General features: G+C 45.9%; 1 protein-coding gene and 1 non-coding gene across 2 annotated transcripts in view; both read left to right on the top strand.

Moving 5' to 3' along the window:
• The window catches only part of CFAP221 (cilia and flagella associated protein 221), a 92,846-nt gene that overhangs the window by 50,568 nt on the left and 15,621 nt on the right, over positions 1-26,657 (top strand). The window contains exons 9-20 of the mRNA XM_008686111.2: positions 909-1,029; positions 1,114-1,225; positions 1,424-1,532; positions 4,102-4,189; positions 8,114-8,203; positions 9,156-9,254; positions 12,496-12,601; positions 14,600-14,733; positions 17,032-17,112; positions 17,766-17,873; positions 17,962-18,093; positions 25,933-26,091. Coding sequence (XP_008684333.2) covers positions 909-1,029; positions 1,114-1,225; positions 1,424-1,532; positions 4,102-4,189; positions 8,114-8,203; positions 9,156-9,254; positions 12,496-12,601; positions 14,600-14,733; positions 17,032-17,112; positions 17,766-17,873; positions 17,962-18,093; positions 25,933-26,091 — 1,339 coding nt within the window. The remainder of the gene's footprint in view (positions 1-908; positions 1,030-1,113; positions 1,226-1,423; positions 1,533-4,101; positions 4,190-8,113; positions 8,204-9,155; positions 9,255-12,495; positions 12,602-14,599; positions 14,734-17,031; positions 17,113-17,765; positions 17,874-17,961; positions 18,094-25,932; positions 26,092-26,657) is intronic.
• LOC121100007 lies at positions 21,850-21,955 on the top strand. The gene has a single exon (XR_005831744.1). It is a non-coding gene; the product is annotated as a U6 spliceosomal RNA (small nuclear RNA).

A 26,657-nucleotide genomic window follows, 5' to 3' on the forward strand; every position in this document is an offset into this window, starting at 1 on the left:
TGACCATCAGAATGAGTGAATGTTACTATGTTCTTATTACCGTAATATCATGGGCAAAACAAGTGTTCGTATATTCTCACTTAAGGAAATGCTTCGCAGCATTGACCTGGACGTAGTTCTACCACATCCCACCGTAAATGACTCCAGGAGCTTCGCTGACAGGGCAGTAGCCCTGTCTGTACCTACCTCTGTCCAAAGACAGTTTTCAGTTGCAGAAAAGATCTCAAACAGTAGTCTGAGTCACTTGGGCATAATCATTCTTTTGCTAGGAACATAAATCAATGGAGGATTTTTTTTTTAATGTAGTAGATTTAGCTATTGAGAACCAACAGCCGAGAAATGAATCACACTAGGACCAGGAGAGCATTTTTCAGCCTGTCATGTTGTCCACTTGTTATGTTCTTTGGGAAGGTAAGGAAGAACAGCCATTGGTAGACGGTTTATTTTAGTAGACCACTGTTTTAGCACACAGATTTATCTTCAGTGTAGATAGAGTCATTGATGGACCGGAAGTCATGATATTATCAGAAGAAACATGAAAATAGGAACCTTGTGGGACATCTGGCTGGCTCAGTCAGTAGAGCACGTGACTCTTGATTTCGAGGTTGTAAGTTCAAGCCCCATGTTGGGTGTAGAGGCTACTTAAAAAGTCTTAAAAAATATAGGAACCTTGGGGCGCCTGGGTGGCTCAGTCAGTTAAACCTCTGCCTTTGGCTCAGGTCATGATCCTGGGGTCCTGCGATTGAGCCTCATATCTGACTCCCTGCTCTGTGGGGAGCCTGGTCCTCCCTCTCCTGCTCCCCCTGCTCGTGCTCTCTCTCCTTCTGTCAAATAAATAAAATCTTTTAAAAAAATGGGAACCTTGAGTTGTTGGATTATATAGTAATTTAATATCTGTTTTAAACTAGATTAGAAGAATTTGAAAGATTAAATGCTCTTTCTAAGAAAGTGGACGTTCCTCCAGAAAAGGCAGCACCACACGTACATTTCCAGCGACTGCCACCGAAATTAAAGCCTCCAAAGGTTAAGGTAACCTGGGCATTATTCTCAACATGATGGAAGGAATGATAGAGAAGCAACATAATGAATTTTCCCTCCTGATTGTGCTCTCAGGAAATTGAATATCAGAACTTGAGATTTCCGGTAGATTTATCGAATCCATTTGCTGTGGCAACAGTTTTAAACCAGGAACCAGGAAAATTGAAGATTAAAGAATTAAGAGAAGGTAACTTGTTGATCCATTAGAAGTCCGCCGCTGGCAGAATAGGGAAGAACTATCGCTTGTCACATTTACTATTTATGAGTAACAGCAGCAAAACTCAGTTAGATCGCTGCTATGTTTTACCATTAGAAATGTGTTTTTCTCTCGGCAAATGACTCTGATTTGATTAGTGGCATAATCATTGTTTGCTCTTGCCCTCAGTTTTAGACCAAGGCGATGAGATTTCAAAAACAAGACAGATGAAGGAAGCACTCTTTGAACAGAAAGTCAGACAGGACACTTACGAAGAGATTGAAAATCACCTTAAGTGGTAAATATTGAGCGATTATTTATATCAAGTGACAGTTCAGTGTTTTTTGTAATGGCTTTTTATACATGAGACATGACGAAATGCAATTGCTTTGTGTGCCCTTTGGAAAGTTTGATTATTCCCTCTCCTCCACTGGACCTTAGAAGTTTCCATTAGGCATAAATCACTGTGACCAAACCATGGTCTTTCCTAAGTGTGACCAGACTGTGGCAGAACCAGAGTGAACTGTGGGAGACGCCAGGACACTGCTCCCTGTTGGCCACTGCTGCCAGCACCCCATATCTCCCTAGGGGCCCCGAATCTCACTCCCCACCGCCCCCCCACCTCAGCCCCCTGTGCCCTGGGCTGTCTGCCCCAGGCAACTCTGGGGAGCCCAGCAGTGCAGACTGGGGTGGGCGAGGCTCCCGGTGGAGGTTCCAGAGCTCAGCTGTGAGACCTCTGTCTTGTGCTCCTATAGTCAAAATGCAGCCCTTGTCCACAGGTTTTTCCTGGATCATACCAGAAATATCCATGTGCACAGACTCCACTAAAGTAAACTTTAGAAACTCTTGAACTGAGCTAAAAAAGAGACTCTTAGAAAGAATCTCAGAGAGGCCCCTTGCCCATGCCCCATGGCCACACTTCCTGGACAAAGAGAACACACGCCAACCTCCTGGGCCTTCACAGATGTCCCCCAGCCTGCCACCCCGCTTGCCCAGGGCGGTACCCTTCATGTCTCACAGAAGCACCTTCTCCTTCCACAGCAGCCTCTGTTCATGGTCTGGCCCCGGTTAAATGGGAAATACGCCAAGTCACTGCAGATCATTTTTTAAAATACTGTGTCCCTATTATAAAAAATGGCCACACTGTCATTGTAGAAAACCTGAAAAAATATTTTTTTTTTAAGTGGAGAGAAGGGAGAAAAAATCCGCTATAATGCAGTGACCACTGCCAGCACTGGGGTTTTCCCTTCCTTCTGTGCTTCTCTGTAACACGCCTGAAATCACATCCTTGATCCAGCTTTGAAGGCTCTGTCGTTCACTGAATACTTTCTCCCGCCTTTTTTTGTCGAAAGATTTTTAAACCTGCTGGTAACACCCATATACACTTGACATTGGTTCACTAGTTGTTGACATTATGCCACATGTATTTCCCCTGTCTACACACACACACACACACACACACTTACACCTGCTTTTGAAGATTTGAAAGTAAGTTACAGACATCACGAAGCTTCGCTCTTAGAGACGTGAGCACTTCGCTCCGAAGAACAAGGACATTGACACCATAATATTAGAATTACCAGCCCATCTGCGAATTTACCAGGTTGTCTCAATAATGTCCTTTCTATCTGGCCTTTTGGTTGGTTTGTTTTCAGAGAGGAAGAATCCAGCATCCAAACAAAGGTCAGACCATTTGTATTTAGCTTCCAGGTCTCTCCAGGCTCCTTCAGCCAAACAGTTCTCCAAACATCCTCTCCCCTTTTAAAATCAAAGATACTATTTATTTTGAATATGTGCCAGGCTCTGTGATCGATTTGTTCCATACCAGAGTTTTCTAAACTGTGCTCAAATTCACAAAACACAAAATTCACCATGTTAAACATTTTAAAGTATACAATTTAGTGTTTTTAGTGTATTCACAGGGTGGTGGGACCGTCACCACCACTCGACTCCAAGACATTTGCATCACCCCAGAAGGAAACCCCACTCCCATTAAGCAGTCACTGCCCATTCCGTCTCCCCTCCCAGCCCTCGGCAACCACCAATCTACTTTATAGCTCTATAGATTTGCTGATGCTGGACATTTCAAATATATGAAATCATACATATGTATGTGGCCTTTTGTAACTGTCTTCTTTCATTTAACATGGGTTGAAGTTTCATCTACATCATAGGATCTGTCAGGACTTCCTTTTATTCCTTTTTATGGCTGCGTAATATTCCATTGTACGGACCTACTATATCTTCTTTACCCATTTATCAGTTGATGGGCGTTTTGGGTGGTGTTCACTTTGGGGCTACTTTGAAGAAGGCTGCTGTGAACATTTACATACAAGCTTCTGTGTGAACACATCTTTTCAGTTCTCTTGGGTACATATCTAGGAGGGGAATTGCTGGGTCAGATGGTAGCTCTCTGTTTAACTCTTTGAGAAACTGCCAGACTGTTTTCACAACAGATGCACCATCAGCAATGTACATGGGTTCCAATTTGTCCACATCCTTGGTAATGCCTGTTATTTTCCTTCCTTCTTATCATCGTCATCACCATCATCACCATCCTAGTGGGCATAATGTAGTGTATCGGTCATTGTGGTTTTGATTCGCATATCCCTAATGACTAGTGACGTTGAGCAACCAAAATTTTTTACTCATAAATATCCAGCGTGTGAGGCTGGAAGAGAAGTTCATTTTGTGGGACACAGTCTTCATCTGTGTTGCCGTAGTCTCTACAACTTCTCTCCCCCGTGGCCCTCCTCCAGTATCTCAGCAGCCCCTCCAGTTGTAGAGAATAGCTAAGCCACTCCATCTCCCAATTGGCCATGGTGTTCTGATGGGTTCTGGAAGCTGTTTTTTTTTTTTCTCCCCAGGCAGGTGCACCTTGGCAGAGATCATATGTCTTTTAAATTTAGAAAAGAACTTATTGAAGAGCGACAAAGAGAGAACACCAAATATAAGGTCAGAATCACCACTAACCCGATGATATTGATGGCACTAAATAATTTGAGTTCCTGTTCTATGCACGATGCCTCATCAGAAGAGAGAACACATTGCTCCGTTGGGAGGGGAAGAGGCTGATGACAAGTTAGTTGTTAAGCATAAATCAAGGCTGCCTGTAGATGTCACAAGAAACCTCTACTAAATATTGTGGGGAGTCAAAGGCCACAGAGGAGAGAGAGCTCATCTAATGGGAAAGCTTCCTGGATGACATGGTATGATTTTGAAAGGTAGTAAATTCAGAGGGAGGGGGATACCTCAAATTCACACTGGAGTTCTGGGCATGAGATACACCTGTCACATGAGCTGCAGAGCATGAGAGTAAGAGGGACAAAAAGACAGTGACCAGGAGCAACGCCAGAGCCAGAGCCAGACAAAAGTTCCAAGTCAGAGATGCTCAAGGGGGCTGGGCGGAGAGGGGAGCAAACTGGTTGAGGGGAGGGGGCCACAGTGGGGTTGCCAGGGAAGCACCTGTGGGTTCACGGAGGGGAGGGGAGAGGTGGGATTGGTGGGACTGTGCCACGCCCCTGGGCTCAGCATGGCATGCGAGACCTTGTTCCCTGAGAGCAGGTGCAGGGGACACTGGGGACAGGCTCATAGTCACTGAAGTGCAGGACACACATGGGCCAGAGGAGATAGGGCTTGGCTTGGGCTTCCTGGGGCTTCTCAGGGGCTCGGACTTTGTTGGTAGGACTTGCAGAATCGTCCCATGTCATATTAGTCTGCTCGGGCTGCCATAATACAGCACCAGGCCGGGTGGTGTAAGCAACAGAAATGTATTTTCTCACCGTTCTGGAAGCCGTAGGTCAAGGTGCATGATCTAAGCAACATGAGGGGATGAGCTCTTCTCGACTTATTAGACCATCTTTTCCCTGTACTTTCATGTTTTTTTCCTCTGTCCAAACTTCCTCTTACAAAAGACACCGGTCACATTGGAGTAGGGCCCACCCTATGACCTCATTTTAACTTGATTGCATCTTCAAAAACTCTGTGTTCAAACAGTCACATTCTGAGGGGTTAAGATTTCAGCATATGAATTTTGGAGGGACATAATTCAGCCATAACACATGTATTTAAGCTTGGGAGTGTAAGCTTCCCATGCTCAGTGTTAGCACTGGGTAGGAGAGATTGACGAAAAACATGTATCTTGTCAGATATGAATCTGTTTCTCATATAGAATACATTTTTCTTCCTAGATCATCCGATTAGAGTCCAATTCAGATATTTGAATGAATTTGTCTTGTCTTTCTTTATTTTGTATAAGAGAGACAAAAGAATGTAAAATGATTACATTAGTAAACCTTAGCATCTAGGGAAGGCACATACTAGATTGGCGTTGAAATTAATTTGATTGTAGTTCCGTTTCTCCGCATTGGATTTTAAAAACAAAATATTGAGTTTTCTGTCCACCCCACAATGGGATGATATTTTCTGTTTTAAAGATGAAGGTGACACAGACATGGCACGACCACGTAAGTCAGCGTGACAGTGAAACCTGGAATTGCCAGCATTTAGTCACCAGGCAAAGCCAACTGTGTATTTATTTTGCAAGCGTATTTAACAAGGGCTCTTTGTCTGTAAGGCTCTCTGCTAGCGAATGAGCCACCGTCCCTGCCCTCCAGAAGGACACAGTCCAGAAGGGGCACAGAAACATTAAGAGATGATTTAAAATGTGCCGAGTGTAGTGACTGAGGGGTAAAGAAAGGGGGAGGATAGAGTGGTTCCTAGGGGTCCAACTTTGGTGCATGCTGGCAATTTTAAATGAGATCCCAAATACCAAGGAAGAGGGAAGACGAAGAAAAGTTCAATTTGGGACATGTTACATCTGGGGGCACCGGAGGGCATCCAGGTGGCGGCTGCTGGAACAAGTGTACCTCGGCAGAGAGTAGAGCACAGAACAGCGCCGTGGCCTGGGGACAGTGAAGGCGTGAGAAGCCCGTAGCTCAAGGTGGGAAAGCCAGAGAGTCTCATGATTTGAGGGGAGAGCAGCAGACAACGAAGGAGACAGGAGGGGAAATGGTCAGGGAGGTCAGGAGAACTGGACGACACTGAAAAAGCAGATGGGGAGGGATCCAGGATGGCAGGGCCTGAAAAGGACGTAGCACGTTTGGCCACTTGGAAGCCCTTGTCTGCCTTAGCGATAGCAATCCCGGGAGAGAAGTGGAGGTAAAGCGCCACATGGCCACGGCTCGAGGAATGCAGGGAAGTGAGTAGCCCGTTTCTTGAGAAGTTGAGATGACCAGGGGCGAAGAGTCAGGGCATGGACCATTCGAGGGGGATGAGGTGTCAAGGAGGGGCTTTCTAAGTTGGAAAACTCAAGAGTGTTTGTTCACTGAAGGCAAAGAGCAATCGCAGAGGAAAGGGCTGAAGAAGTTTGGGAAGAGGCCATGGTCGGAGGGAAGATTGGCCTTGAACAGGAGGAAGGACCATGGTGTCATCAGGCTTGCATGGGGAGAGGGGGCCATTGAAGGAGGCCAGGCCAGCTGCAGAGATAGCCATGAGCAGCTGCTGGAGAGAGTTCTGCAGAGAGGAGCGAGCATTCGCAAAGGTACCCAAAGGCAGCAGGAAGGGAGCGGTCCCATCCTTAACATCACTCACTCGGCCCCTGAGCCCCAGTGCAGTTGGACTGCAAGTGTTGCAGAGACCCTATTCTCTGCGTCTGCAAAATCTCATCGGGCAGCTGAATCCTGGCAGGTGACCCAGTGGCAAGGAACACCTAGAGGCCCAAGCCATGTGGCAGAAAGCTGAGAAAAGAGAGCTGGGCTGGGGGGTGGGGCGGGGGGGGGGAGTTATAGCAGGATGATGGGTTTTTACTCAGGAGATGGTCGATGATAATAAATTTCAAAACATTCATCATAAATAAGTAGAGTCTTGATAAACATATAAGACCTCAACCTCCTCTCTCTTCTAGCTAACAACCTATTTGCCAATCCTCTCTTTAAGGTGCTTATTTTATTTTATTTTAATTTAATTTTATTTTATTTTTTTATTTCATTTTATTTTATTTTTAGTGGTGGTGGAGTCTGGGTCTCTCCCCACAAAATCTGTCTTTTGAAGCTAAGGTCCACAGTCTCAGACTCAGCTCTCTGACATGTGTAAATCAGAGCTAGACAGCTCACCACCTGGTGACAGCAATACAACTCTCTTGTCTCTCTTGTTAATGTGGTGATCAGAATAGATCGCCTCTAGTTACGCCTGTAAAAATGATTCCGAACAGCGTACATACAAGCCAAGCTAAATTTGGAAGTAATTTAACAAGTAATAAAAACCACAGATAGGTAAAAACTAACAAGCTTTTGCAGTGGACACCGTCCCTTTTTCCATGGAGGCAGGTGTATGCAGACACCAAACCAGGCCCAGCCAGCCAGCCTTCCAGGGGAGTGTCCCGTGTCTCCTGGGAAATCGGACCGAGAGCGCCAGGGCCCCAGGGAAGCAGGAGGTGGGGAAGGGGTGCATCCTGGAGGAGGACACTTACTCCAGGGAAGGGGCAGATCCCGATTCACCTGCACCACCCAGGAGAGGGGAGGAATTATGTACCTTTGTTAAACTCCATACTAGCATAATCAGCCCCAAGGAACTGGAAACTTAAGTTTCTTTTTAAATGAACTCTCTGCGTTCCCATGGTTATACGGTTTCTTAAAATCCTTCTTGTGAGTTTTAAATGCTTTGGAAATGATTTCCACTCAGCCGTTACGACCCCCCCCCCCATGTTTAAACAGTGAGTGTAATTATAATGGTCACTTGAACCCTCTGTCACCCACTGCCAACCAGACCTCATGTCCGGGTGTGACTGATCCTTTGATGGGTTTCTATCAGTTTTGAAGAGATATATAGTTGCATGTACTTGTATTCAATTCTAATATTTTTGATGATTAAAAAACCCAGCTAGATAGAGGAGATCCTGTTTTGGATGAAGAATTTCAGCGCATCAAGACAGAAGTCAACCGGAAACGGGTTGTTCACAGTCTAGAAGAAGTAGGTAACTTTACATTATTTGGGAGCTAATTATCAGCAGCCCTTTATATTTTTATTTTTAAAACACTAAACAATTTTATAGAAATGCTTTTACAAAGAGATATTTACTAAGTTTTAATTTATATTTAATTTTAATTTCTATTTTCAGAGTGTTTTTTTACTATGTCTTTACAAGTGAAGCATCAAAAATCATAATGTTTCCTTGAAATCAACAGCATTACATTCTTTGGCTCCTCCTTTACGCCCCTCTACTTTCTCCTTCTTGGTCTCCTGTTCTGTTTCCCTTTGCTCTCCAAGCCTCTGTCTGTAGGTCCTGCTGGTGGGTCCCTGGGCCTCTGTTCCTTGCCCCCTGCCTTTGATGGGAAGGATACACGACAGGAGGCCAGAAGCCAGAGTCCTGGTCCCAGCTCTCTCTCAGATTTGGGACCTGGGAAAAGCCTTCTTAGTCTCTGTGCCTCAGTCTCCTCAAACATAAAATGGGGACAGTAGCCCCTTCAGCTGAGCGTCCTCTGTCATGTGATGGTGTCTGGTGAAAACCCCAGTTTTAATTCTCACAATGAGAAAATTTGAGAAAGAGTGAGAGAGAGCACAAGAATGGGGTGAAGGGCAGAGGGAGAAATAGATTCCCCGTTGAGTGGGGAGCCTGACGCAGGGCTCGATCTCAGGACCCCAGGATCGCGACCTGAGCCAAAGGCAGACACTTAACTGACTGAGCCACCCAGGCGCCCCTACACCGTCAATTTATTAAAACCCAAATCTCAAATCCCACTTTTGGCCCCAACCCAAGAAGAATTCCCTATCCTGCTATGGACACTTACAGTGTAGGATAAATGCTCGTTCCGTGGCGGAACAAAGGAATCATACCTTGATTAGGATCAAACATTTTTATCAAATGCTCCTACCTGGAGTTAAAATTTAAATCTAAGATGTACCTGTGTTTTATTTTTCACAGAAAATCAAGGAATTCCATCCTAATTTTGATCCACTCATTAATAATACCTGGGTCAACAGGTTCAGGGCGCACAAGCGCTTTCAACAAGCCGCACGCAAGGTAAGTCCCAGCACCAAACAGAAATTTTAATTTTAGTCCTCAGCACAAGAAAGTCGAACAATGAGGCTGTTTTTTAAACAGTTTTATTGAGATATAATTCACCTACCATAAAATTCACTCTTGTAAAGTATACAGTTTGGTGGTTTTTAATGTATTTACAGAGTTCTACAGCCATCACCACGATCTAACTTTAGAACATTTGGAAAAAATTTATTGAAGTGTAGTTAGCATACAATGTAATAGTAGTTTCAGGCGTAAGGCATAGCAATTCGACCATTAATTTTAGAACATTTTTTATCACCGCCAAGAGAAACCTGGTTCCCATTAATGTCCCTCTCCATCCCCCAGTCCCTGGCAACCACTGATCGGCTTTCCATCTCTATGGATTCACCCCTTCTGGACATTTCATAAACATGGAATCATAGGGCACATGGCCTTTTGTGATTGGCTCTTTCACTCAGCTGGTTTTCAGGGTTCATCCATATGGTAACCTGTACTAGTACTTCCTTTCTTTTTATGGATGGATACTCTCCCATCATTCCATCCTGTAGATATGCCATATTGTACCTGCTCGTCTGCTGAAACGTTCGTGGTGTTCTCTCTTTTCTGGCCATTATGAACAATAATGTTAGAAATATTCGTGTACACGGTTGTGGACTTGTGTTTTCAATTCTCTTGGGTATATACCTAAGAGTAGAAGTGCTGGGTCGTGTGGTAACTCTAGAACAATTGGATTCTGATCAGTTGCTTCTAGAGATACAATTGAGAATTCCTGTGGGATCCTGTCTCATCCAGGCTTATGGCTTTCCCCTCCAGACGTGTCATCTCACTACTTTCCACCCAGCCTGTTAGAGCCTCCAATGGCTTCCTGTAATCGGGATAAAAAGATAAAGGGTGTCAAGTGACTCCCTGGTCTAGCTGCGTGCCACCCCCCCAACTCCTCCCCACCTCCCTCCTCTGTGTTGTCCCAGTCCTCATCTCGCAAACACACCAACCCGTTGCCTTCTACAAACCTCCTCACCCTTCAGCTGAGAAGCCATTCCATGTCCCCTCCACCTGGGCGTACTTGTCCTTTGGGCCAGCGCAAGTCTACTTTTCCGCCAAGAAATAGCCCTTGTAAGCATTAGCATCGAGCCATCTCTCTGGTGCCTCTTGGGTCTTATGCTGCCTGTAGATCTCTTGTCCCAGCCACTGCAGTCTGGACCCCTGGCGGAGGAGAGCCGTACCTCAAGCAGGGGAGAGCAGTGGTTGAGACCTGGACTCTGGAGCCAAGAATGCCTGCCCCTAATTCTTTTGTTTTATTTATGAGAGAGAGAGAGAGAGAGAGCGAGAGCGCGTGTGAGCAGTGGGGAGGAACAAAGGGAGAGAAAGAAGCAGACTCCCCGCTGAGCAGGGAGCCCAACATGGGGCTCGATCCCAGGACCCTGGGATCATGACCTGAGCTGAAGGCAGATGCTTCACCGACTGAGCCATCGAGGCGCCCCCCTGCCCCTAATTCTTGATGCCACTTCTGAGCGTTCTGATCTTGGACAAGTTACAAAACCTCTGTTAGTTTCCTCGTCTGTAACTGAGGATCACAGTAGACCTGTCTCGGAGTTGTCGTGAAGAGTAACCGGGCGAATATGCATAAGGGACTCCAGAAGTTTATGTTACAGGTTGTCCATCAAGCAGTGTTTCCAGTCTGGACTAAGGACAGTCTGGGGGTACAGGGGCAGAGTTCGCTGATCAGTGGCCTGTGCACCAACCTCCAGGGCCCTGGGGGTGACCCAAGAGGCTCCCCGTGGGGAAGAAAGTGGTGGAAAGAGGCAGCACGAAGCTGTGCTCCGAGGGAGGAGGGCACAACTGTTGACAGTGGGCAAACAGCAGCGAGACTGGCCAGGCTGGCTTCCCCGCGAGTGTGACCACCTGGCCTTTCTGGACTGAGCCCTCCAGTGTGAAAAAGTTCTTGTCAGGCATTCAGGGCTTTGCTCTGAGCGATGGCTCAGTCTTTCCCTCACTCCCCAGCAAGACTGTCAGATCAAGGTGCAGATACGTCCCCAGCCTGATGACTTCCTGTCATCTCCCCAGCTCAGCCCCAGCCCCGTCATCCCTGGCCTGGATTAGCACGACTCTCCCTGCTCTCCCTGCTTCTAGTCCCCCCACGGCAGCCAGAGTAGTATTCCCAAAGCCGAAAGGCGATGACACCCCTCCCCTGGTAAAACCCTCCGAAGGCTTCCCATTGCGACTGGAATGAAGTGCACACCTTTTTTCAAGGCCACTCTGGATTTCTCTCTGTCCCTTAAACATGTTTCATTTGTTCCTGGAGCAAGATCATCCTTGCTGGCACCTGTGCTCTGAATTCTCTTCCCCAGATCAGTCTGTCCTCATTATTCAAGTTTTAGATCAAACCTCACCTCCTCAGTGAGGTCTTCCGTCGTTACCCTTGCAGCAGTGGCCAGACCAGCCCCCTTCCCAGCCCCCACCCCGATATACCCTCGTGCATTTACTCTCTTTATTTTCTTCACGATATGTATCTTGTTGACTCATTTAAATGTTTATTATAACCCCCAACACACACACACACACACACACACACACACACACACACACACACACACACAGTTAGAACGTCGGTTTGGTGCAGGCAGGAACAACTGTATCTGTTATGTCTTGAGCAGAACTGGCCACAGCGTTGGCACTCCGTACTGTCTATTTGTTAAATGAGAGTCCCTTACGGGATGGGAAGGGGTATTCATCGTGGGAGGAACGGTCCCTTGAGCCATAGCTCTGAGCACAGGTACCGGGCCCCCCTGGTAGCACACACTCTGAGCGCCAAGCACAGTGATATACAGTTAGCAGTGCCCATAATCCACAGCCTGATTCCTACAGAACATCCGTTTATTTGGTCCCTCCACTCCGAAAATAACACGGCGGGAGCATTGCTCTTCAGAGACACTGAAAAGAAGGAACGTGGAACTAGTCATTCTTTCCACTCTGGAAATAGAAAAACGGGGCTCATAAATTGAGCAGGACAAGGCCAGATGACAGCTTGGTCTTTTTTTATATTCAGGCAAGTCAACATGGCCAAGACCTTGCAGTCCCCGTGGCCTCTGTCTAGGGCAACGTGCCGTGGTCCCTGTGAATTCTGACTTAGAGCGGAGGGGCCTCAGCCCTTAGCTGTGGGTGGGGACAGGGAATCCGGCTGAATGCCAAAATGAGCACGTACCAATTAACACTTTGAAATCATCCCTTCTAATTCCAGATCATGGTTCATCGAAGGTTAATCAGTATGCTGAATGCTATTCATAACATGGACAAAGAGGCCATAAACAGAAAGCTGAGCCAAGGAAGACAGTCAGTAATAACAGGTAGAGCACAGGTGCCAAGTGCATCGAAGCTTCGATCCTAAGTCGTCTGAGCATGATTTTCCTGTATAAGGAGATTAGCTGTGTAGGGGTAAAATATTTTCGTAAGTCACATCCATTAGGTTTTGGGGTTTTTTATGGCCACTGTAATGAATCACCACACACTTAACAGCTTTAAACAACACAAATGTATAATCTCACATTGCTGGAGGTCAGAAGTCTGAAAATCAAGGTGTCAGCAGGGCTGTCTTCTTCTCGAGGCTCCTGCAGAGAGGCTGTTCCGGGCCTTTCCGGCTTCAGGAGGCCCCTTCCTCACGCCACTCTGCCCCCTGCTTCAGTTGTCACCTCGCCTCCTCTGACTTTGACCCTCCTGCCTCCCCTCACGTGGCTCCTGTGACAACGTTGGGCCCACCTGGACTACCCAGGACACTCTCCCCATCTCAAGATCCTTAACTGAACCATACGGGCAAAGTCCCTTTAATCATGGAAGGTAACAGAGGCACAGCTGCCAGGGGCAGAATGCGGACATCTTTGGGGGGGCCGCCATCAGGCCTACCCAGGACATAAATCAGACCTCCAGGCCAGATTTGGCTGAAATGCCTGCCCAACTGATAGTTCAGCCGGCCGACCCAGTCAAGTTGTGACATCTGTGGAGTTTGGCCATGGTTTGACCACTTGTTTTGTGCCCTCGGTTCTCTCATCACCAGAGACCGGGGTGGTCGACATTCATGCTTGTCGACGCACTGGCTGCATCTAGCGTTGTCACAACCTAGCATTTGCACAAAAAGCTTTCTTTTCTTTCTTTTTTTTTTTTTAAGTAGACTCCATACCCAGCATGGAGCCCAACACAGGGCTTGAACTCATGACCCTGAGATCAAGAGTTGGCTGCTCAGCTGACTGAGCCACCCAGGCACCCCACACATCAAGCTTTTTATCTCATGTGATCTTAAAGGAATTCCAGTCCTCAGATGCCTGGGTTGACTGGGCTGTCGGAGGCACGTTCTCAGTGGCTTTCGGCCTCCCATCACTATCTTCTCTACCCCACAGCTCATATGCAGACCCACGGGCAGGCCCCAATCCTTCCAAACGCTGCCTGCCCTCCCTAGCCTGAGCCCCAAGCCTGGCTCTTCATGCTTCCTCTCCTTCAAGATCTAGATGGATATTTTTTTTCAAAACATTTTATTGCATTTTAATCCTTTTCTGTGTGGCCTGATCCAGTGCTGTTTCCTGAGTTCATCATCAGAGGCAAGAGAAGACTTGCCTTTCATCACAGAAAGGGGCCAGCTGGGGGGCAGCGGGTGTGGGGCTTGGAGTCCTGCGGGGGACAAGCTGTCTGTGCAGAACTCGCCATGGACACACCTAACAGCCGCTGGGCAGGACATCCAGCAGGACCCTGTCCCTCCTCACAGACAGCGCCCCCAAACCGGGGCTGGGGCACAAGACCCACACAGCCCCAAGGGAAGAAAGAGCTCTGGTGCCCCGAGCTCAGGCACCAAGTATCTGCTTCTCCTCTTCCTCCCCTTCAAGATCCAGATGGGTATTTTTTGCTCTTTAATTATGCTTTTTAAAAAGCCCTCCTGTGTTGTTTTTATATCCGGTAGTGATGTTTCTAACGAAGAAACTCTTGTCTAAAATATTGTAAAATTTACCTGTGAATTCTGTATGGACCCCTGGAAGCAATGTCTTCATGTGCTTTTTTTAACGTGCTCTGTTTCTTTACGGACAAGGACAAAGAATATTCATTAGAGATCCTTTCATTAGGAATTGTAGTTTTTCCGGAAGTAAAAAATCAGTCTTTCAAAACTGGAGAAAGGGTGGGGTAAAGAACAAACGAAAACCAGAAATGGGACTGGATGCATACACACATATATATTCTTTCCGAAATGGCATGTGGCAAGGGCCCGCTGATCGGCGGATGGCAAATACGAGACTAAAGATGGTGGTTTCTCATGAAAATACCACAGAACTCCCCAACAGTGCTCTTTTATTTTTCACCCACAGACAAGAATGCCTCCAGATACTTCCTGGCTCGGATCAGTCAAGATGATTATTCCGGCCGGTTCTCTGTATCGCCCGAGAAAGTGCTGCCTTTCGCCTTCCCGTCCTACAGTCCTCCTCAGAGCTCCAACGAGTTGGTGGGTACTGTTAGGCTGTGGGGTGGGGAGCGGGCACGATCAGATGATTCTTAGACGGAAGCCATGGCAAGACCTACCTCAGTCTCTGTCCCTTTGCTTCCTCCTGAGAGGCTCCCTGGGGACACCTGTGCCCAGACACTTGTGATCACCGGGAAACCGGAGATCATCTACGGCCACCTGCCTGTCCCCTGATTCAGCTGTGTGGAGCTCCCTGGTCATGTGGCCTGGGTGCTTTCCAGCCTGGAACCCAACAAGAGCCCCTCCTGGCAGCCCAGGAAGGGGGCCTGAGAGCAAAGGGGCACATGGAGAATCCAAGAGGGCCTGGCCTAGGGAGGTGGGCTCTGCTCAGCTGGGCCCTTCTGCTTCATGGGCAAATGGGGAGGCCAGAGAAGGGTGGCCCCAGGATCTAAAACTCTAACCCATGAGACTCACAGTTCTCTCTCTCTCTGGCAAGAGGTGTGACAGTTCATTTTCTTGCCTTCTGGGCACAGTGATGCATTGAAATACAAATAAGGGGCACCTGGGTGGCTCAGTCGGTTAAGCGTCCGACTCTTGATTTTGGATTGGGTCGTGATCTCAGGGTGGTGAGATCGAGCTCCATGTTGGGCTCCATACTAGGCGTGGAGCCGGCTTAGGATTCTCTCTCTCCCTCTGCCCTTCCCCCCCCTCCCCTGGCTCACACTCCCGTTCTCTCTCTGTTTCTCTATAAAAATAACAGCTAACTCTTACCATGAGTCAGGCAGTGCCTGAAGCGTTTCACTTTTATCGGTGTATTTACTCTTCGGCAAATCTACGTGATAGGTTTATTATCTTACGGGCGAGGAAGAAACTGAGACACAGGGTCATATGGCTGGTAATAAAAGGTTGCCTAAGCCCATGTACTTAGCAATAAAAAGCGTGTTTAAATTGGTGTTGAAAGCACACATGCAAATTAATTTTTTAGTTCCAGAGAATAAACTTGCCATGCGCATCCTGCATTATATGTTACACATCGCACGTTAATCTACTCAAGAATTGCAGGACCAACTTTAGAAATTCCATGTGTTTTCTGCATTAGATCATCAAATGACTTAAAAGATCAGACTAAGCTGTTCCTAGGGAATAATAAATCTGTGATTTTCGAGCATTGATAAACACACTTAATAATTAATGGGGTGGAGGGCGCCTGGGTGGCTCAGTCGGTTAAGCATCCTGACTCTTGGTTTTGGCTCAGGTCATGATCTCAGGGTCATGAGATCGAGGACTGCATGGGGCTCTGTGCTCAGCGGGAGTCTGCTTCTTTCCCTCTCCCTCTCCTGCCGCTCCTCTTCCCCACTCACGAGCACACTCTCCCTCTCTCTCTCTCTAAATAATAACAACAACAACTACTACTAATGGCACAGAAAGTGTGATAGTGATGAAGAGATCACTGTGTCGTGCAGCCCATCTCATTATTTTTGGATAGTGCCCATCTTACACATTCCTTTGGTGCCTTAGTTAGTTCTCCAGAGACTTCTCTGCTGCTCAGGGTTGATGAAAGAATGCTCAGCACTCCTGTCTATAATGAATTTTGTAATTCATTACATGGATACTTTATTTCATCAATTCTTTTCATATTCAGCCTCTTTGAAATCGGTAAATGTCATATAAGCAATGGTGTATTAGCCATGCATCATATTAATTTAATGATGGTATCTTAGATTAGGCAAAATGCAGTATTTATGGAGAGTCCATAACATGTCAGACGCTGTTCCAGGTTCTCTGAGTGACCGAGGCAGACAGCATGCGGGAAAGTAGTGCTTTGGAGATGAGCCCCTGTGGAAGGGAAGCAGCGGCAGCTGGGGTGGACGGGGAGAGGGGGAGCGGCCATCCTGGACAAAGGCCTAAGCTGGACTTGTGAGGAGCTCTGAAGCTTGGGTGGGGTGAGAGGACCCGGCACTTCTACCTTTGTTTCAACTTGTGGTTGGAAGCAGACTGCCCTGGAGGGGGGGGCACATGACCTTGAGTGAGATAGCTCCTTAAGAGGGCTGACCCCAGAGAGTTGTTTCTGTCAACAGGACTCCTCGAGGTAGGGGGACTGAATCCTTTAAGCCCGCAGGGGATTCTGGGTGGCACGTGGCAGCACCCACAGCAGTAGAAAATAGAAAGGATCCCATGCACTGTGAGACAAGGAGAAGAGGTTGGTCGGCGCAGTCTCCATGCCCCACACATCAGGTAGAACTGAGGTCACAGGAAGGTTACGGATTGTATGATAGCAGAAGCAGGCGACTTTTACTCAGCATTGATCCTGTGTCAATGTTTTTGATTTCCACATTTCAGGCTCCTGATGGCCTTGGACTGGTTCCAATTAAACCTTCAGAAACTCAAATCAAGCAGAGCTTTTCCTTCTTCAGTCTGCAGGTCAGACCCATTGTATGGTATTAGTTAATGGGTTTCTTATCAAGTGAACAAAATGTTCTTGAACTTGAATTGTACCATTTTATTAGTTTTGTTCTGTTGTACATTATACACCGTGGCACACTGTGTGTATTTTTCTGCTGTTATTTTATGGTATGCACAAGGTATAACATATGTGGTTTATGAAAACCAGGATCTCTACTCTGTGGATATACAATATATTATTCATACACGAAGCTATCTGAACTACATATGTTAGAAACTTTAGAAACTTTAAGAAAAAGCACAAGATGAAGTGACCAGAAGTTAGTCGTCCTTCCTTGACGTAGATAGCCACTCCTGGTTGTGAAAATATAAATATTTCAAATCCACACACCAGTGCTCAGTATTTCTACAGGTAGACCCTGCGGTAGAGAAGAGTAATTGCAAATGCCTAATGTGTGTGCTGGGACCCAGAGCAGGGACCTGGAGCAGGGCTGGGACCTGCACTGAGGTCCCTCCGGAACTCACAGTTGCCGCAGTGGGATGTTCACAACATGGCGCTTGTTCTCCTTTTACCATCAGGCTACTCTAAAGTGTGCCTGTTGAGAATTAGATCCCATTAGTGGGGGACGGATGTTCAAGAACACCCACTCAGTCGTCTTCTTTGACCTCAGGTTCCTCAACTGTACAAAATTAAAGGGTATCAGCCATTCTGTGTCCAGAAGTCGTCAACAAGCTACAAACCTCAAAAGCTTGCCCGAGCTCTGAAGCAAGGGGCCGAGGTAACCCATCCCCACCTTTAAGAACCGCTCTCACGTTTCCCCTCTTGTCCTGGCATCAAGGCTAACACACCGCTTGGTCCCTTCACAGGATGAAGCCACCATCATAACTCTGCCCAAGCAGGATGCCGCACCTCAGCTCCCCGGCGATACCTCAGTCTTGGGCATGAAGCCACCCGAGGCCTTAGCCACGTCTCCAAATTATGACTCGCTTTATATTTTTGTAAGTGACAACTGGCCTAAGTCTCGTGTTCTGTGTGCCTCTACCTCAAGGCTTACTTTATAAGAAAACAGAAGCGTTAGTTAGGAATCTTTCTCTGTCTTTTGAGTTGCAAGCGTTAAATGGTATCTCACCTTTGAAGTTGCCTGTGCCAGCATTTATCGTTTGGGGACTATCAGTGTTTCTGTCTTTTTGACAATTTCAGCATTGATTTATGTTTATGGCAATAGCTTTATGGTCTTTTCTAATTTCATAATATTATATATATGATGTGTGTGTGTGTATATATACACATGTGTGTGTGTATATCCGAAGCTATCTGAACCACATGTTAGAAACTTGAATATATATTAATTTTATTATAATTTTATATAATGTATATTTATATTTTTATATAATATATAATAATTATATAAATTTTTATGTGTGTGTATATATACATAGAGAGAGAGAATATGTGTTAAAAAAAGAAGAAAGAAACAAAAACACAACGGAAAGAGAAAGTACATCAGCCCAGACCTCATCAGTCAGAGCTCTATTGATTCGTTCTTCATCCTTGGGCAGCACGTCCCTTCCATACCTAGGCCTCTGCCTCCCAGATTTCTCTGTTCGCTTTGTTTCTGTAGCCACACCGAAGTCACTTCCCTGAAGCACATCCTAACCATGCCACCGTCCTGCCCCACGTTCTTCACCGACTCCCCATTTTCTTCCAGATTAAGTCCAAGCCTGTGCGGGGCCAACAACAAAACCGGCCCCCTGCTCTGTGCCCCTGCATAAGTTTCTGCCAAACCTCGTGCACTTGCCTCCTTCCCCAGGCCCTCACTTATGCCAGTCTGCCCTCGTGGGGTCCCCACTCCTACCCTTCTATTCCCTGCTACTCAAGTCCTGAACGAGTGAAACCCAGACAGGACATCTGATGTGGTTCTAAGTAACAGCGGGACCATCAGTGAAATGCCACGGCTGTTGCCCAAGTTATGGTCTGCATTTAAAGACGGACACACACATACACATAATTAAGAAGAACCTTAGATATGAGTTGAGAAAGGCTCCTTTTGAGAATCTCCAAATGAGAATCTGTATCCGTAACGTGGGCAGAGATGCTGACAGTCACCCCCAAGGTCTCTCGGCCAGTCAGTGGGAGAGCGACGAGCTATGGACAGAAAGCTGCCTGTTTCCTGGCTGTTTGCCTCAGTGGCTCTTCCTCTGACTTGTGCTGCTTTCCTCCTGAGATCTGTGATGTTTGCTTTGGCCATTATGGGGCATTTTCTCATAGTCTCCTTGGCTGAGAGGAGTGGTCCATGGAGACTCAGAATCTTGGAGCTGGGATAACCTCACAGGATGTTTAACTCCATGATTTTCAAACTTCATTTAGTGCCAGAGCCCTCGAATCAGCTGAAACTTGACACAGAAAGTCAACATGTAAAATACCTAGAGTCTTACTTACTTGCTGGGATGGCAGTGGGTGGGAGGGTGTCCCTGCAAACTGTGGGGTCCCCCACAGCAAGGTTTGAAAAACACTCTTCAATCTCTTAACCCCCCAGATTCACCATTACCATCCCCTTCCCATTCTCAAAGTGAGGAAACTGGTGTAGAGGAATTACAGGAATTTTCCAGAGTCACACTCATACTTCCTTGGGAAAATATCAGTAGTTATTTATTAATTCATTAATTCCACAAACACTTAGAACATGCCTTAGGTTAGGAACCTAAGGTTAGGGGCAGTTCATCAAAGGCACACAACAGTTCCAATTATTTATCCACCTAATAGTTTCAAAATACATGAAACGAAAACTAATTGAACTGCAAAGGAAAAAATAAAAAACCCAGACAAATCCACAATAATAGTTGGTGATTTCAACACCTCCCTCTCAATAATTGATAGAACAAGTAAATAGAAAATCAGTAAGGATATAAAAGATTTAAATACCATTATCAATCAACTTGACCTAACTGGCATTGCTAGAACACTCTACCAAAAACAACAGAATGCGGATTCTCTTCAAATATACACAGGTTTGTCAAGATAGAGCATATTTGGGGCCATAAAACAGCCTTAATAAAATTGAAAGTATTCAGATCATAGAAATATTTTTTTCTGACTTTGAAGAAATTTAATCAGAATGAATAGCATAAAAATATCTAGAAAATCCCTCCCCCCAAAGAATTTGGAAGCTGAATTAAATACTTTAAAACAGCCTATAGTCCAAGGAAGAAATCAAAAGAAGAATTGGAAAGTATTTTTAACTTAATGAAAATGAAAGCACAAAAAAAATGTGGGAAATTTATAATGCTATACACCTACATTAGAAAGTAAGGGTGGGACTCACTGTCCTCAGCTACCCCTTTATTTTTTTATTTTATTTTTTTAAATTTTATTTATTTATTCGACAGAGATAGAGACAGCCAGTGAGAGAGGGAACATAAGCAGGGGAAGTGGGAGAGGAAGAAGCAGGCTCATAGCGGAGGAGCCTGATGTGGGGCTCGATCCCATAACGCCGGGATCACGCCCTAAGCCGAAGGCAGACGCTTAACCGCTGTGCCACCCAGGCGCCCCTCAGCTACCCCTTTAAACTCAAAAAGGAAGAGCAGATAAAATCCAGACTAAGCAGAAAAGAGAAATAATAAAGATTAGATTGGAAACCGATGAAATAGAAAAAGGAAAAACAATAGAGAAAAACTGGTTCTTTGAGAAAAATCAATAAAATGAATAAACCTAATCTAGGGGAAAAAAGGCAAAAGACATGAATTACCAATAACGGGACTGAGAGAGGTACCATCACTACAGATTCTACAGATATCAAAAAGATAATAGGTGGGTGGCTGGGTGGCTCAGTCAGTTAGTAAGTGTCTGCCTTTGGCTCAGGTCATGATCCCAGAGTCCTGGGATTGAGCCCCACATTGGGCTCCCTGCTCAGTGGAGAGCCTGCTTCTCCCTCTCCCTCTGCCCGTCCCCCTGGCTTATGCTCTCTCTCTCTTAAATAAATAAATAATTTTTAAAAGATAGTAAGTTAATATTATGAAAAACTTTATGCCAATAAGTTCAACAAGTTAAATGGACAAATTCCTTAAAAGGCACAAACTATTAATCTTATTCAAGAAGAGGTAGATAACTCTATTAGCTCCATATCTATTTTAAAAATAGAATTTGTGGTTAAAAAACTTCCCACAAAGAAAACTCCAGGTACAGATGCCTTTACTGGGGAATTCTGCAATCCATTTAAGGAAGAAATAATACCAAATCCACAAAAAATCTTCCAGAAGATGGAAAAGATTACTTCCTGACTCATTCTGGTGGTCAGTATTATTCTGATGCCAAAGCCAGAGAGAGACATTACAGGAAAAGAAAGGGATAGACCAGTATCCTTCATGATTCATGAGTAGATAGATAGATAGATAGATAGATAGATAGATGATAGATGATTGATAGATAGATAGATAGATAGATGATAGATAGATACATAGATAGATAGATAGATAGATAGATAGATAGATAGATAGATAGATAGATAGATAGATAGATATTAACAAATCATATTCATCATGAACAAATAAGACCTTATGCCAGGAACACAAGATTAGTTTAACATTCAAAATTCAGTGTACTTCACCACATTAACAGACTAAAAAAGAAAAACCAGATGATCATCTCAATAGGTGCAGAGAAGTAACCTGTCATTCCTGATAAATGCTCTCAGCAATTGAGATACAGAAGGGAAAGTTCTCAACCGGATAAAGAGCATCTATTAAAAACCTGGAGCTGTGCTCACTTCACCAGCACACAAACTAAAAGTGGAATAATACAGAGATGATTGCATGGCCCCTGCACAAGGGTGACAGACAAATTTGTGAAGCATTCCATATTTTTATTTATTTTTATTTTTTTAAAGACTTTATTTATGTGTCAGAGAGAAAAAGAGAGAGAGAGCACACAAGCAGGGGGAAGAGCAGAGGGAGAAGCAGGCTCCCCACTGAGCAGGGAGCCTGGCACAGGGCTCAATCCCAGGACCCTGGGATCATGACCTGAGCCAAGGGAAGCCATTTAACTGACTGAGCCACCCAGGCATCCCGCATTCCATATTTTTAGTTCATAATAAATTTGTTTAACACCAAACAAACAAACCTGGAGCTAGCATCATAGTGAATGGTAATCGACTGAATGCTTTGCCCCTAAAATCAGGAATAAGGCAAGGATATTTGCTCTTACTATTCTGTTAAGATTGTAACTATAGCCAATGTAACAAGGCAAGAAAAAGAAATAATAGGCATCTAGATTTGAAAGGAAGAAGCAAGACTATCTTTATTCACAAGCAAAATATTGTCTATATAGAAAAGGAGGAATTTGGAAACCCTAAGAAAAGAAAAGAAAAGGAAAAGAAAAGAAAAGAAAAGAAAAGAAAAGAAAAGAAAAGAAAAGAAAAGAAAGAAAAAAGGAAATAAATACCTGTCACAACTGGTAAAGCATTATAACAAAGTATTGGAATGATATTCATGCATTAAGCCTGCAGGAGGAAAGGTAAAAGGCTCTGGGAGAGAGTTATAGAGGGAAGGGTGGACTCCACACACTACCAGTGCAGTTGAGAGGATGGAAGCATTCAAGGACTTTATATAAAGGTACATCATTCAGCAAAAGAAAAGGCCGTTATGAACTCTAGGAGGGGAAATCAACTATAAATCAGTATGTGTTCCAAATAGCAAACCAAACTAAAGTTTGATGTGATTTTTAAGAGTTAATGGCAGGGGCACCTGGGTGGCTCAGTTGGTTAAGTGTCCAACTCTTGATTTCAGCTCAGGTCATGATTATAAGATTGAGCCTCACATTGGGCTCCATGCTGGGCATGGAGCCTGCCTAAAATTCTCTCTCTCCGTCTCCCTCCGCCCCACTCCCTCTCTCTCCCTCTCTAAGCAAACAAACAAAAAGAGTTAATGGCAAATAGAAGAAAAAATAGAATTCATTTAGCCTTGCTACTAAAACTTTTCTCTATCAGTGACCTGATATGGAACCTTCACAAAAAACTATAATCTGAGCCTCTACTTGGCCTGGCAGAGAAAAATATTTACACAGTTAAGACAAAATAAAAGCTGTTTAGTAGTCTCCAACTTTCAAAGACAACTTATGAACAAAAGCATGAGGTCTTGGTTGTGGTTCCAGAATGCAAATGTTTTATAATCTCCATAACAGAAAAGCAAAATTGTGAAAGAGAGGAAGAAAGGTACAAGAAAGCGTAGGAATGGTCATGTTTTCATTTCACATGAGGGGGGAGTTGAAATACTCGACTAAAGATGATGAAACAAGAAATAGGGGTAGTAGTGCATCCTTTCACGTCACAAAGCTAACTCACCACGGAACCAAAAATAACAATGTGATTTTCAAAATTGGAAGGAGGAAGTTTGGAAGGAGCGTTTGTGTACATGAGCAAAATCCTTATCTTGCATAGGAATGAGTCAGTGGATACTGTCTGAGGTTGATAATAGAGAAATGGAAGAATAAGCATAGTGTTTAGAGTAGTGACCATTAGAGACACAGAACTCAGAAATAATGGAAAGAAACAGCCTCTGGGATATGGGCCTGGGGACAGGGCCAGGGCCAGGGAGTGTCCTCAGGAGCCCCGTGGCTTTTTATCACAAATCCTTCCATCCTGGGTGAGTTGCTACCACATGCATGCATTAGTTTGAGGAAAATTAAAATCATTATGGGATGACCACTCAGACCACTTACCCTGGTAGCAATGGCCACGCGGGGGAATCTGAGGTATGACAACTACTAAGGACAGTGATCTCGCCATTTCCAAAAATATTTCATTCAGTACACTTGGCCTGAGGCAGTTTGAGAGAGTTGGCCACACAGCAACTTCACACACCCTCAGTATAGGGGATACTCCTGAAGGCCACGCAGCTAACTCCCGTCCCCGGTGTTGTGTATCTTGCCTCCATCACCACCCAGCTAAGGTACAGCTAGCCCCTCCCCCATCACACTGTCTCCTAGTCTCACAGTGACTCTACCCAGCTGGGGTCTCAGTCGCTCCTGCCCCAGTTCCCTCTGGAGTCCCTTCCCAGGCACGTTCCTGATTGGCCTTTCATCACTTGGTGGCGGTGTGGTGGGGGTGCGGGGGGCAGGGGGGATCTTCTGGCTGTGGGAGTCAGCAGTTATCAGACTGTTACAGTCCAGTCACGCCCCTTACCCGGGAAGTGGAGTTGTGCTCCTTTTTCCCTTCTTCAACCCTGCCCGTCTCCCCTACTTCCTGCCTGGGGTTGGCCAAAGTTCTCCTTGCTCAACTTCTGGGCGTCTCTCTGGTGTAATTATGCAGAGGACCTGGTCCACCCAGGGAGGATGGGGGGGGCTCGCTCTGTCTTCTGTCCTTGGGTTCTCCTTCTGTGATACACTGGAGCGGGAAATGTCCCCTACTTCCCCCAACACCACCCTCCTTGCCCTCCTTCCTCCTCATCTACCTTCCTGTATGTTCTCAGACCTCCCCTGCTTTGTCCCACTAGGGCCCCCACCTTTCACCTGGTTCCCACCCTCCAGCCCCCATCTGGGCAAGGGGTCCTCCCTTGAGCTCCAGGGGGTGGAATGCAATGTTTTCATTCTCTTCTGTCTCTGTCCCCACCCCACACAGTGCTCAGAGGAACCCGAAAAGAATCTGCTGCTGCCAGACATATATATGTAGATATGTACCCTAACTCTTCCTCCAACTCCAAGTACCCCCTGGGGGCTTTGCTTGCTTCTCCTTTGCTGTGGGCGATGCAGACTTGGTCAGTGGGCATCCTCCTCTCCCTGCCCTTGCCTTCCTCTGTATCCTCGAGTTCCGGCAAAGGCCCTCTCCCCATCTTCCTCCCTGCTTCTAGCCTCAGGTCAGCCTCTGGCACCAACAGCGGTCACTCTCGCAGCGTTCTCGACGGGGCCACACTTGATTCCCACCCCTGGAATCTAGGTGCTGTGTTCCTCCCCACCTCCCACCCCCAGTCTAGCTACATTTTCTTCATTGTGGGAGACATTTGTTTCTTGGCAGTGAGATGGGGTTTCTATAAGCCATGTGGAGTTTTGTTGTTTGGTGGGGGGGCGGGGGGGAAGCCTTTAAAAATCATACGAATGAACAAAAAGAACAAAATGCCAACTTAGTGGCTCTTAAACGTCTGATAGGAAACAGCGGTGAGGGGCAGAGCTCCGTTTTGTGTGGGACAAGAGTGGGGTTTCCTGGACTAACCCCAGAAGCGACATTAAAAGGCTCTCTATTTTTGTATTTTGATATAATCGCTCTGGGCCTCCATCAGTTTTGTTGGAAAATTAAGAAAAAACAGGCTCTCCCTTAAAACCAGATACTGCATCCGAATGGAGCCTTCCTGAATTAAAAACATTACCGAAACAATATTAAATGTTGGCATTTCCTGATCTATCAGATGTCATCCTCTTCTTTGTCTTGTCTGTAAAGTAGTTTTTAAGAAGCTATTTTTGTTTTCAAAACCAGAAGTTTCTTTGCTTTTTAAAACTAGTTTGCTTATTTAATAAATGCCCCCAGTTCATCAAATTTAGAAATAAATACAGAACTTGAAGCAGTTTTCAGCCCCGCTTTCAGTGGTACTTGTTTCCACGAGAACTTAGTAAACCCACATGGCACGGACCGAAACTCTTAAACCAGCAGAGTGACATTTATGAATGACTCTGACTGCCCCGTTTGAAGAACGTTGTCTTCAGAGGCTTCTCTTTCCCAGACAAGCTGACAGGGACCCAGAGTGTTAGTGCTAGCAGGAGCCATGGACGACATTTGCTGTCGCCCACTTGTCGTGGCCTGACTTAGAAACCGGTAAACAAATGAGAATTTTTTTTTCTCTCTCTCTCTCCTGCAGAATCCCAGCCCAGGATTATTTGCTGTGAAGCACCCTCTGACCTACGCAGAAACCCTGATAGATTACCATCTGTGCCCTCACCCCAAGTACAAGTTCATCAGGGAGTCCCACAGGGGATCCAGCATTCCTCTCACCCAAAAGCAGTTTCTCCATCACACGGTAATGGCAGCGGCAGGCTCTCGGGCAGAGCTGGCGCTGGGCTGCGGGGAAGGGCAGGGGGACAGGCATGGAGGGGCCCCCTGGAGTTGAGGTCTGCAGTCAGAGCTTGCAGAACAAGAATGGTACCCTCTCATATCGCCGGCCTCGGCTCTGCGCTTGTCCTGTCTGTACCCACCTCGCGGGCTGCACGTGCAGCCTTATTACTCTCTTTTGCACTTGAAAGCTGTGCCTAATACTCGTTTTAGTCCCATTGCAACCATGTAAAACGAGGTCACGTGCCAGGTGAAACCCCATGGTCTCACCTCCTCTCTCTTCGGCTCCAACAAGTGTAACATCAGAATGGACGAGGTGGTGAGGTGACCAATGCACAGTACGGGAGAGGTTCCAGAGAATTCCTTCTCCCCTTAGATGACCTAAATGGCCAGAGTCACCTCTTAGAGGTGGTCCTCAGGCCCTGCAAAGTCCCTAAGTCACTAACAGATCATTATCTCTGCCTGTTTCTGCCCACCGCACCTCACCCCGCCTCCTCTTCCTGGGCTACCCGCTTGCCTTTCTGATCTACATGT

Source organism: Ursus maritimus, unplaced genomic scaffold (genome assembly GCF_017311325.1).
Source record: "Ursus maritimus isolate PB19 unplaced genomic scaffold, ASM1731132v1 scaffold_1, whole genome shotgun sequence".
In the NCBI taxonomy this organism is placed as follows: domain Eukaryota; kingdom Metazoa; phylum Chordata; class Mammalia; order Carnivora; family Ursidae; genus Ursus; species Ursus maritimus.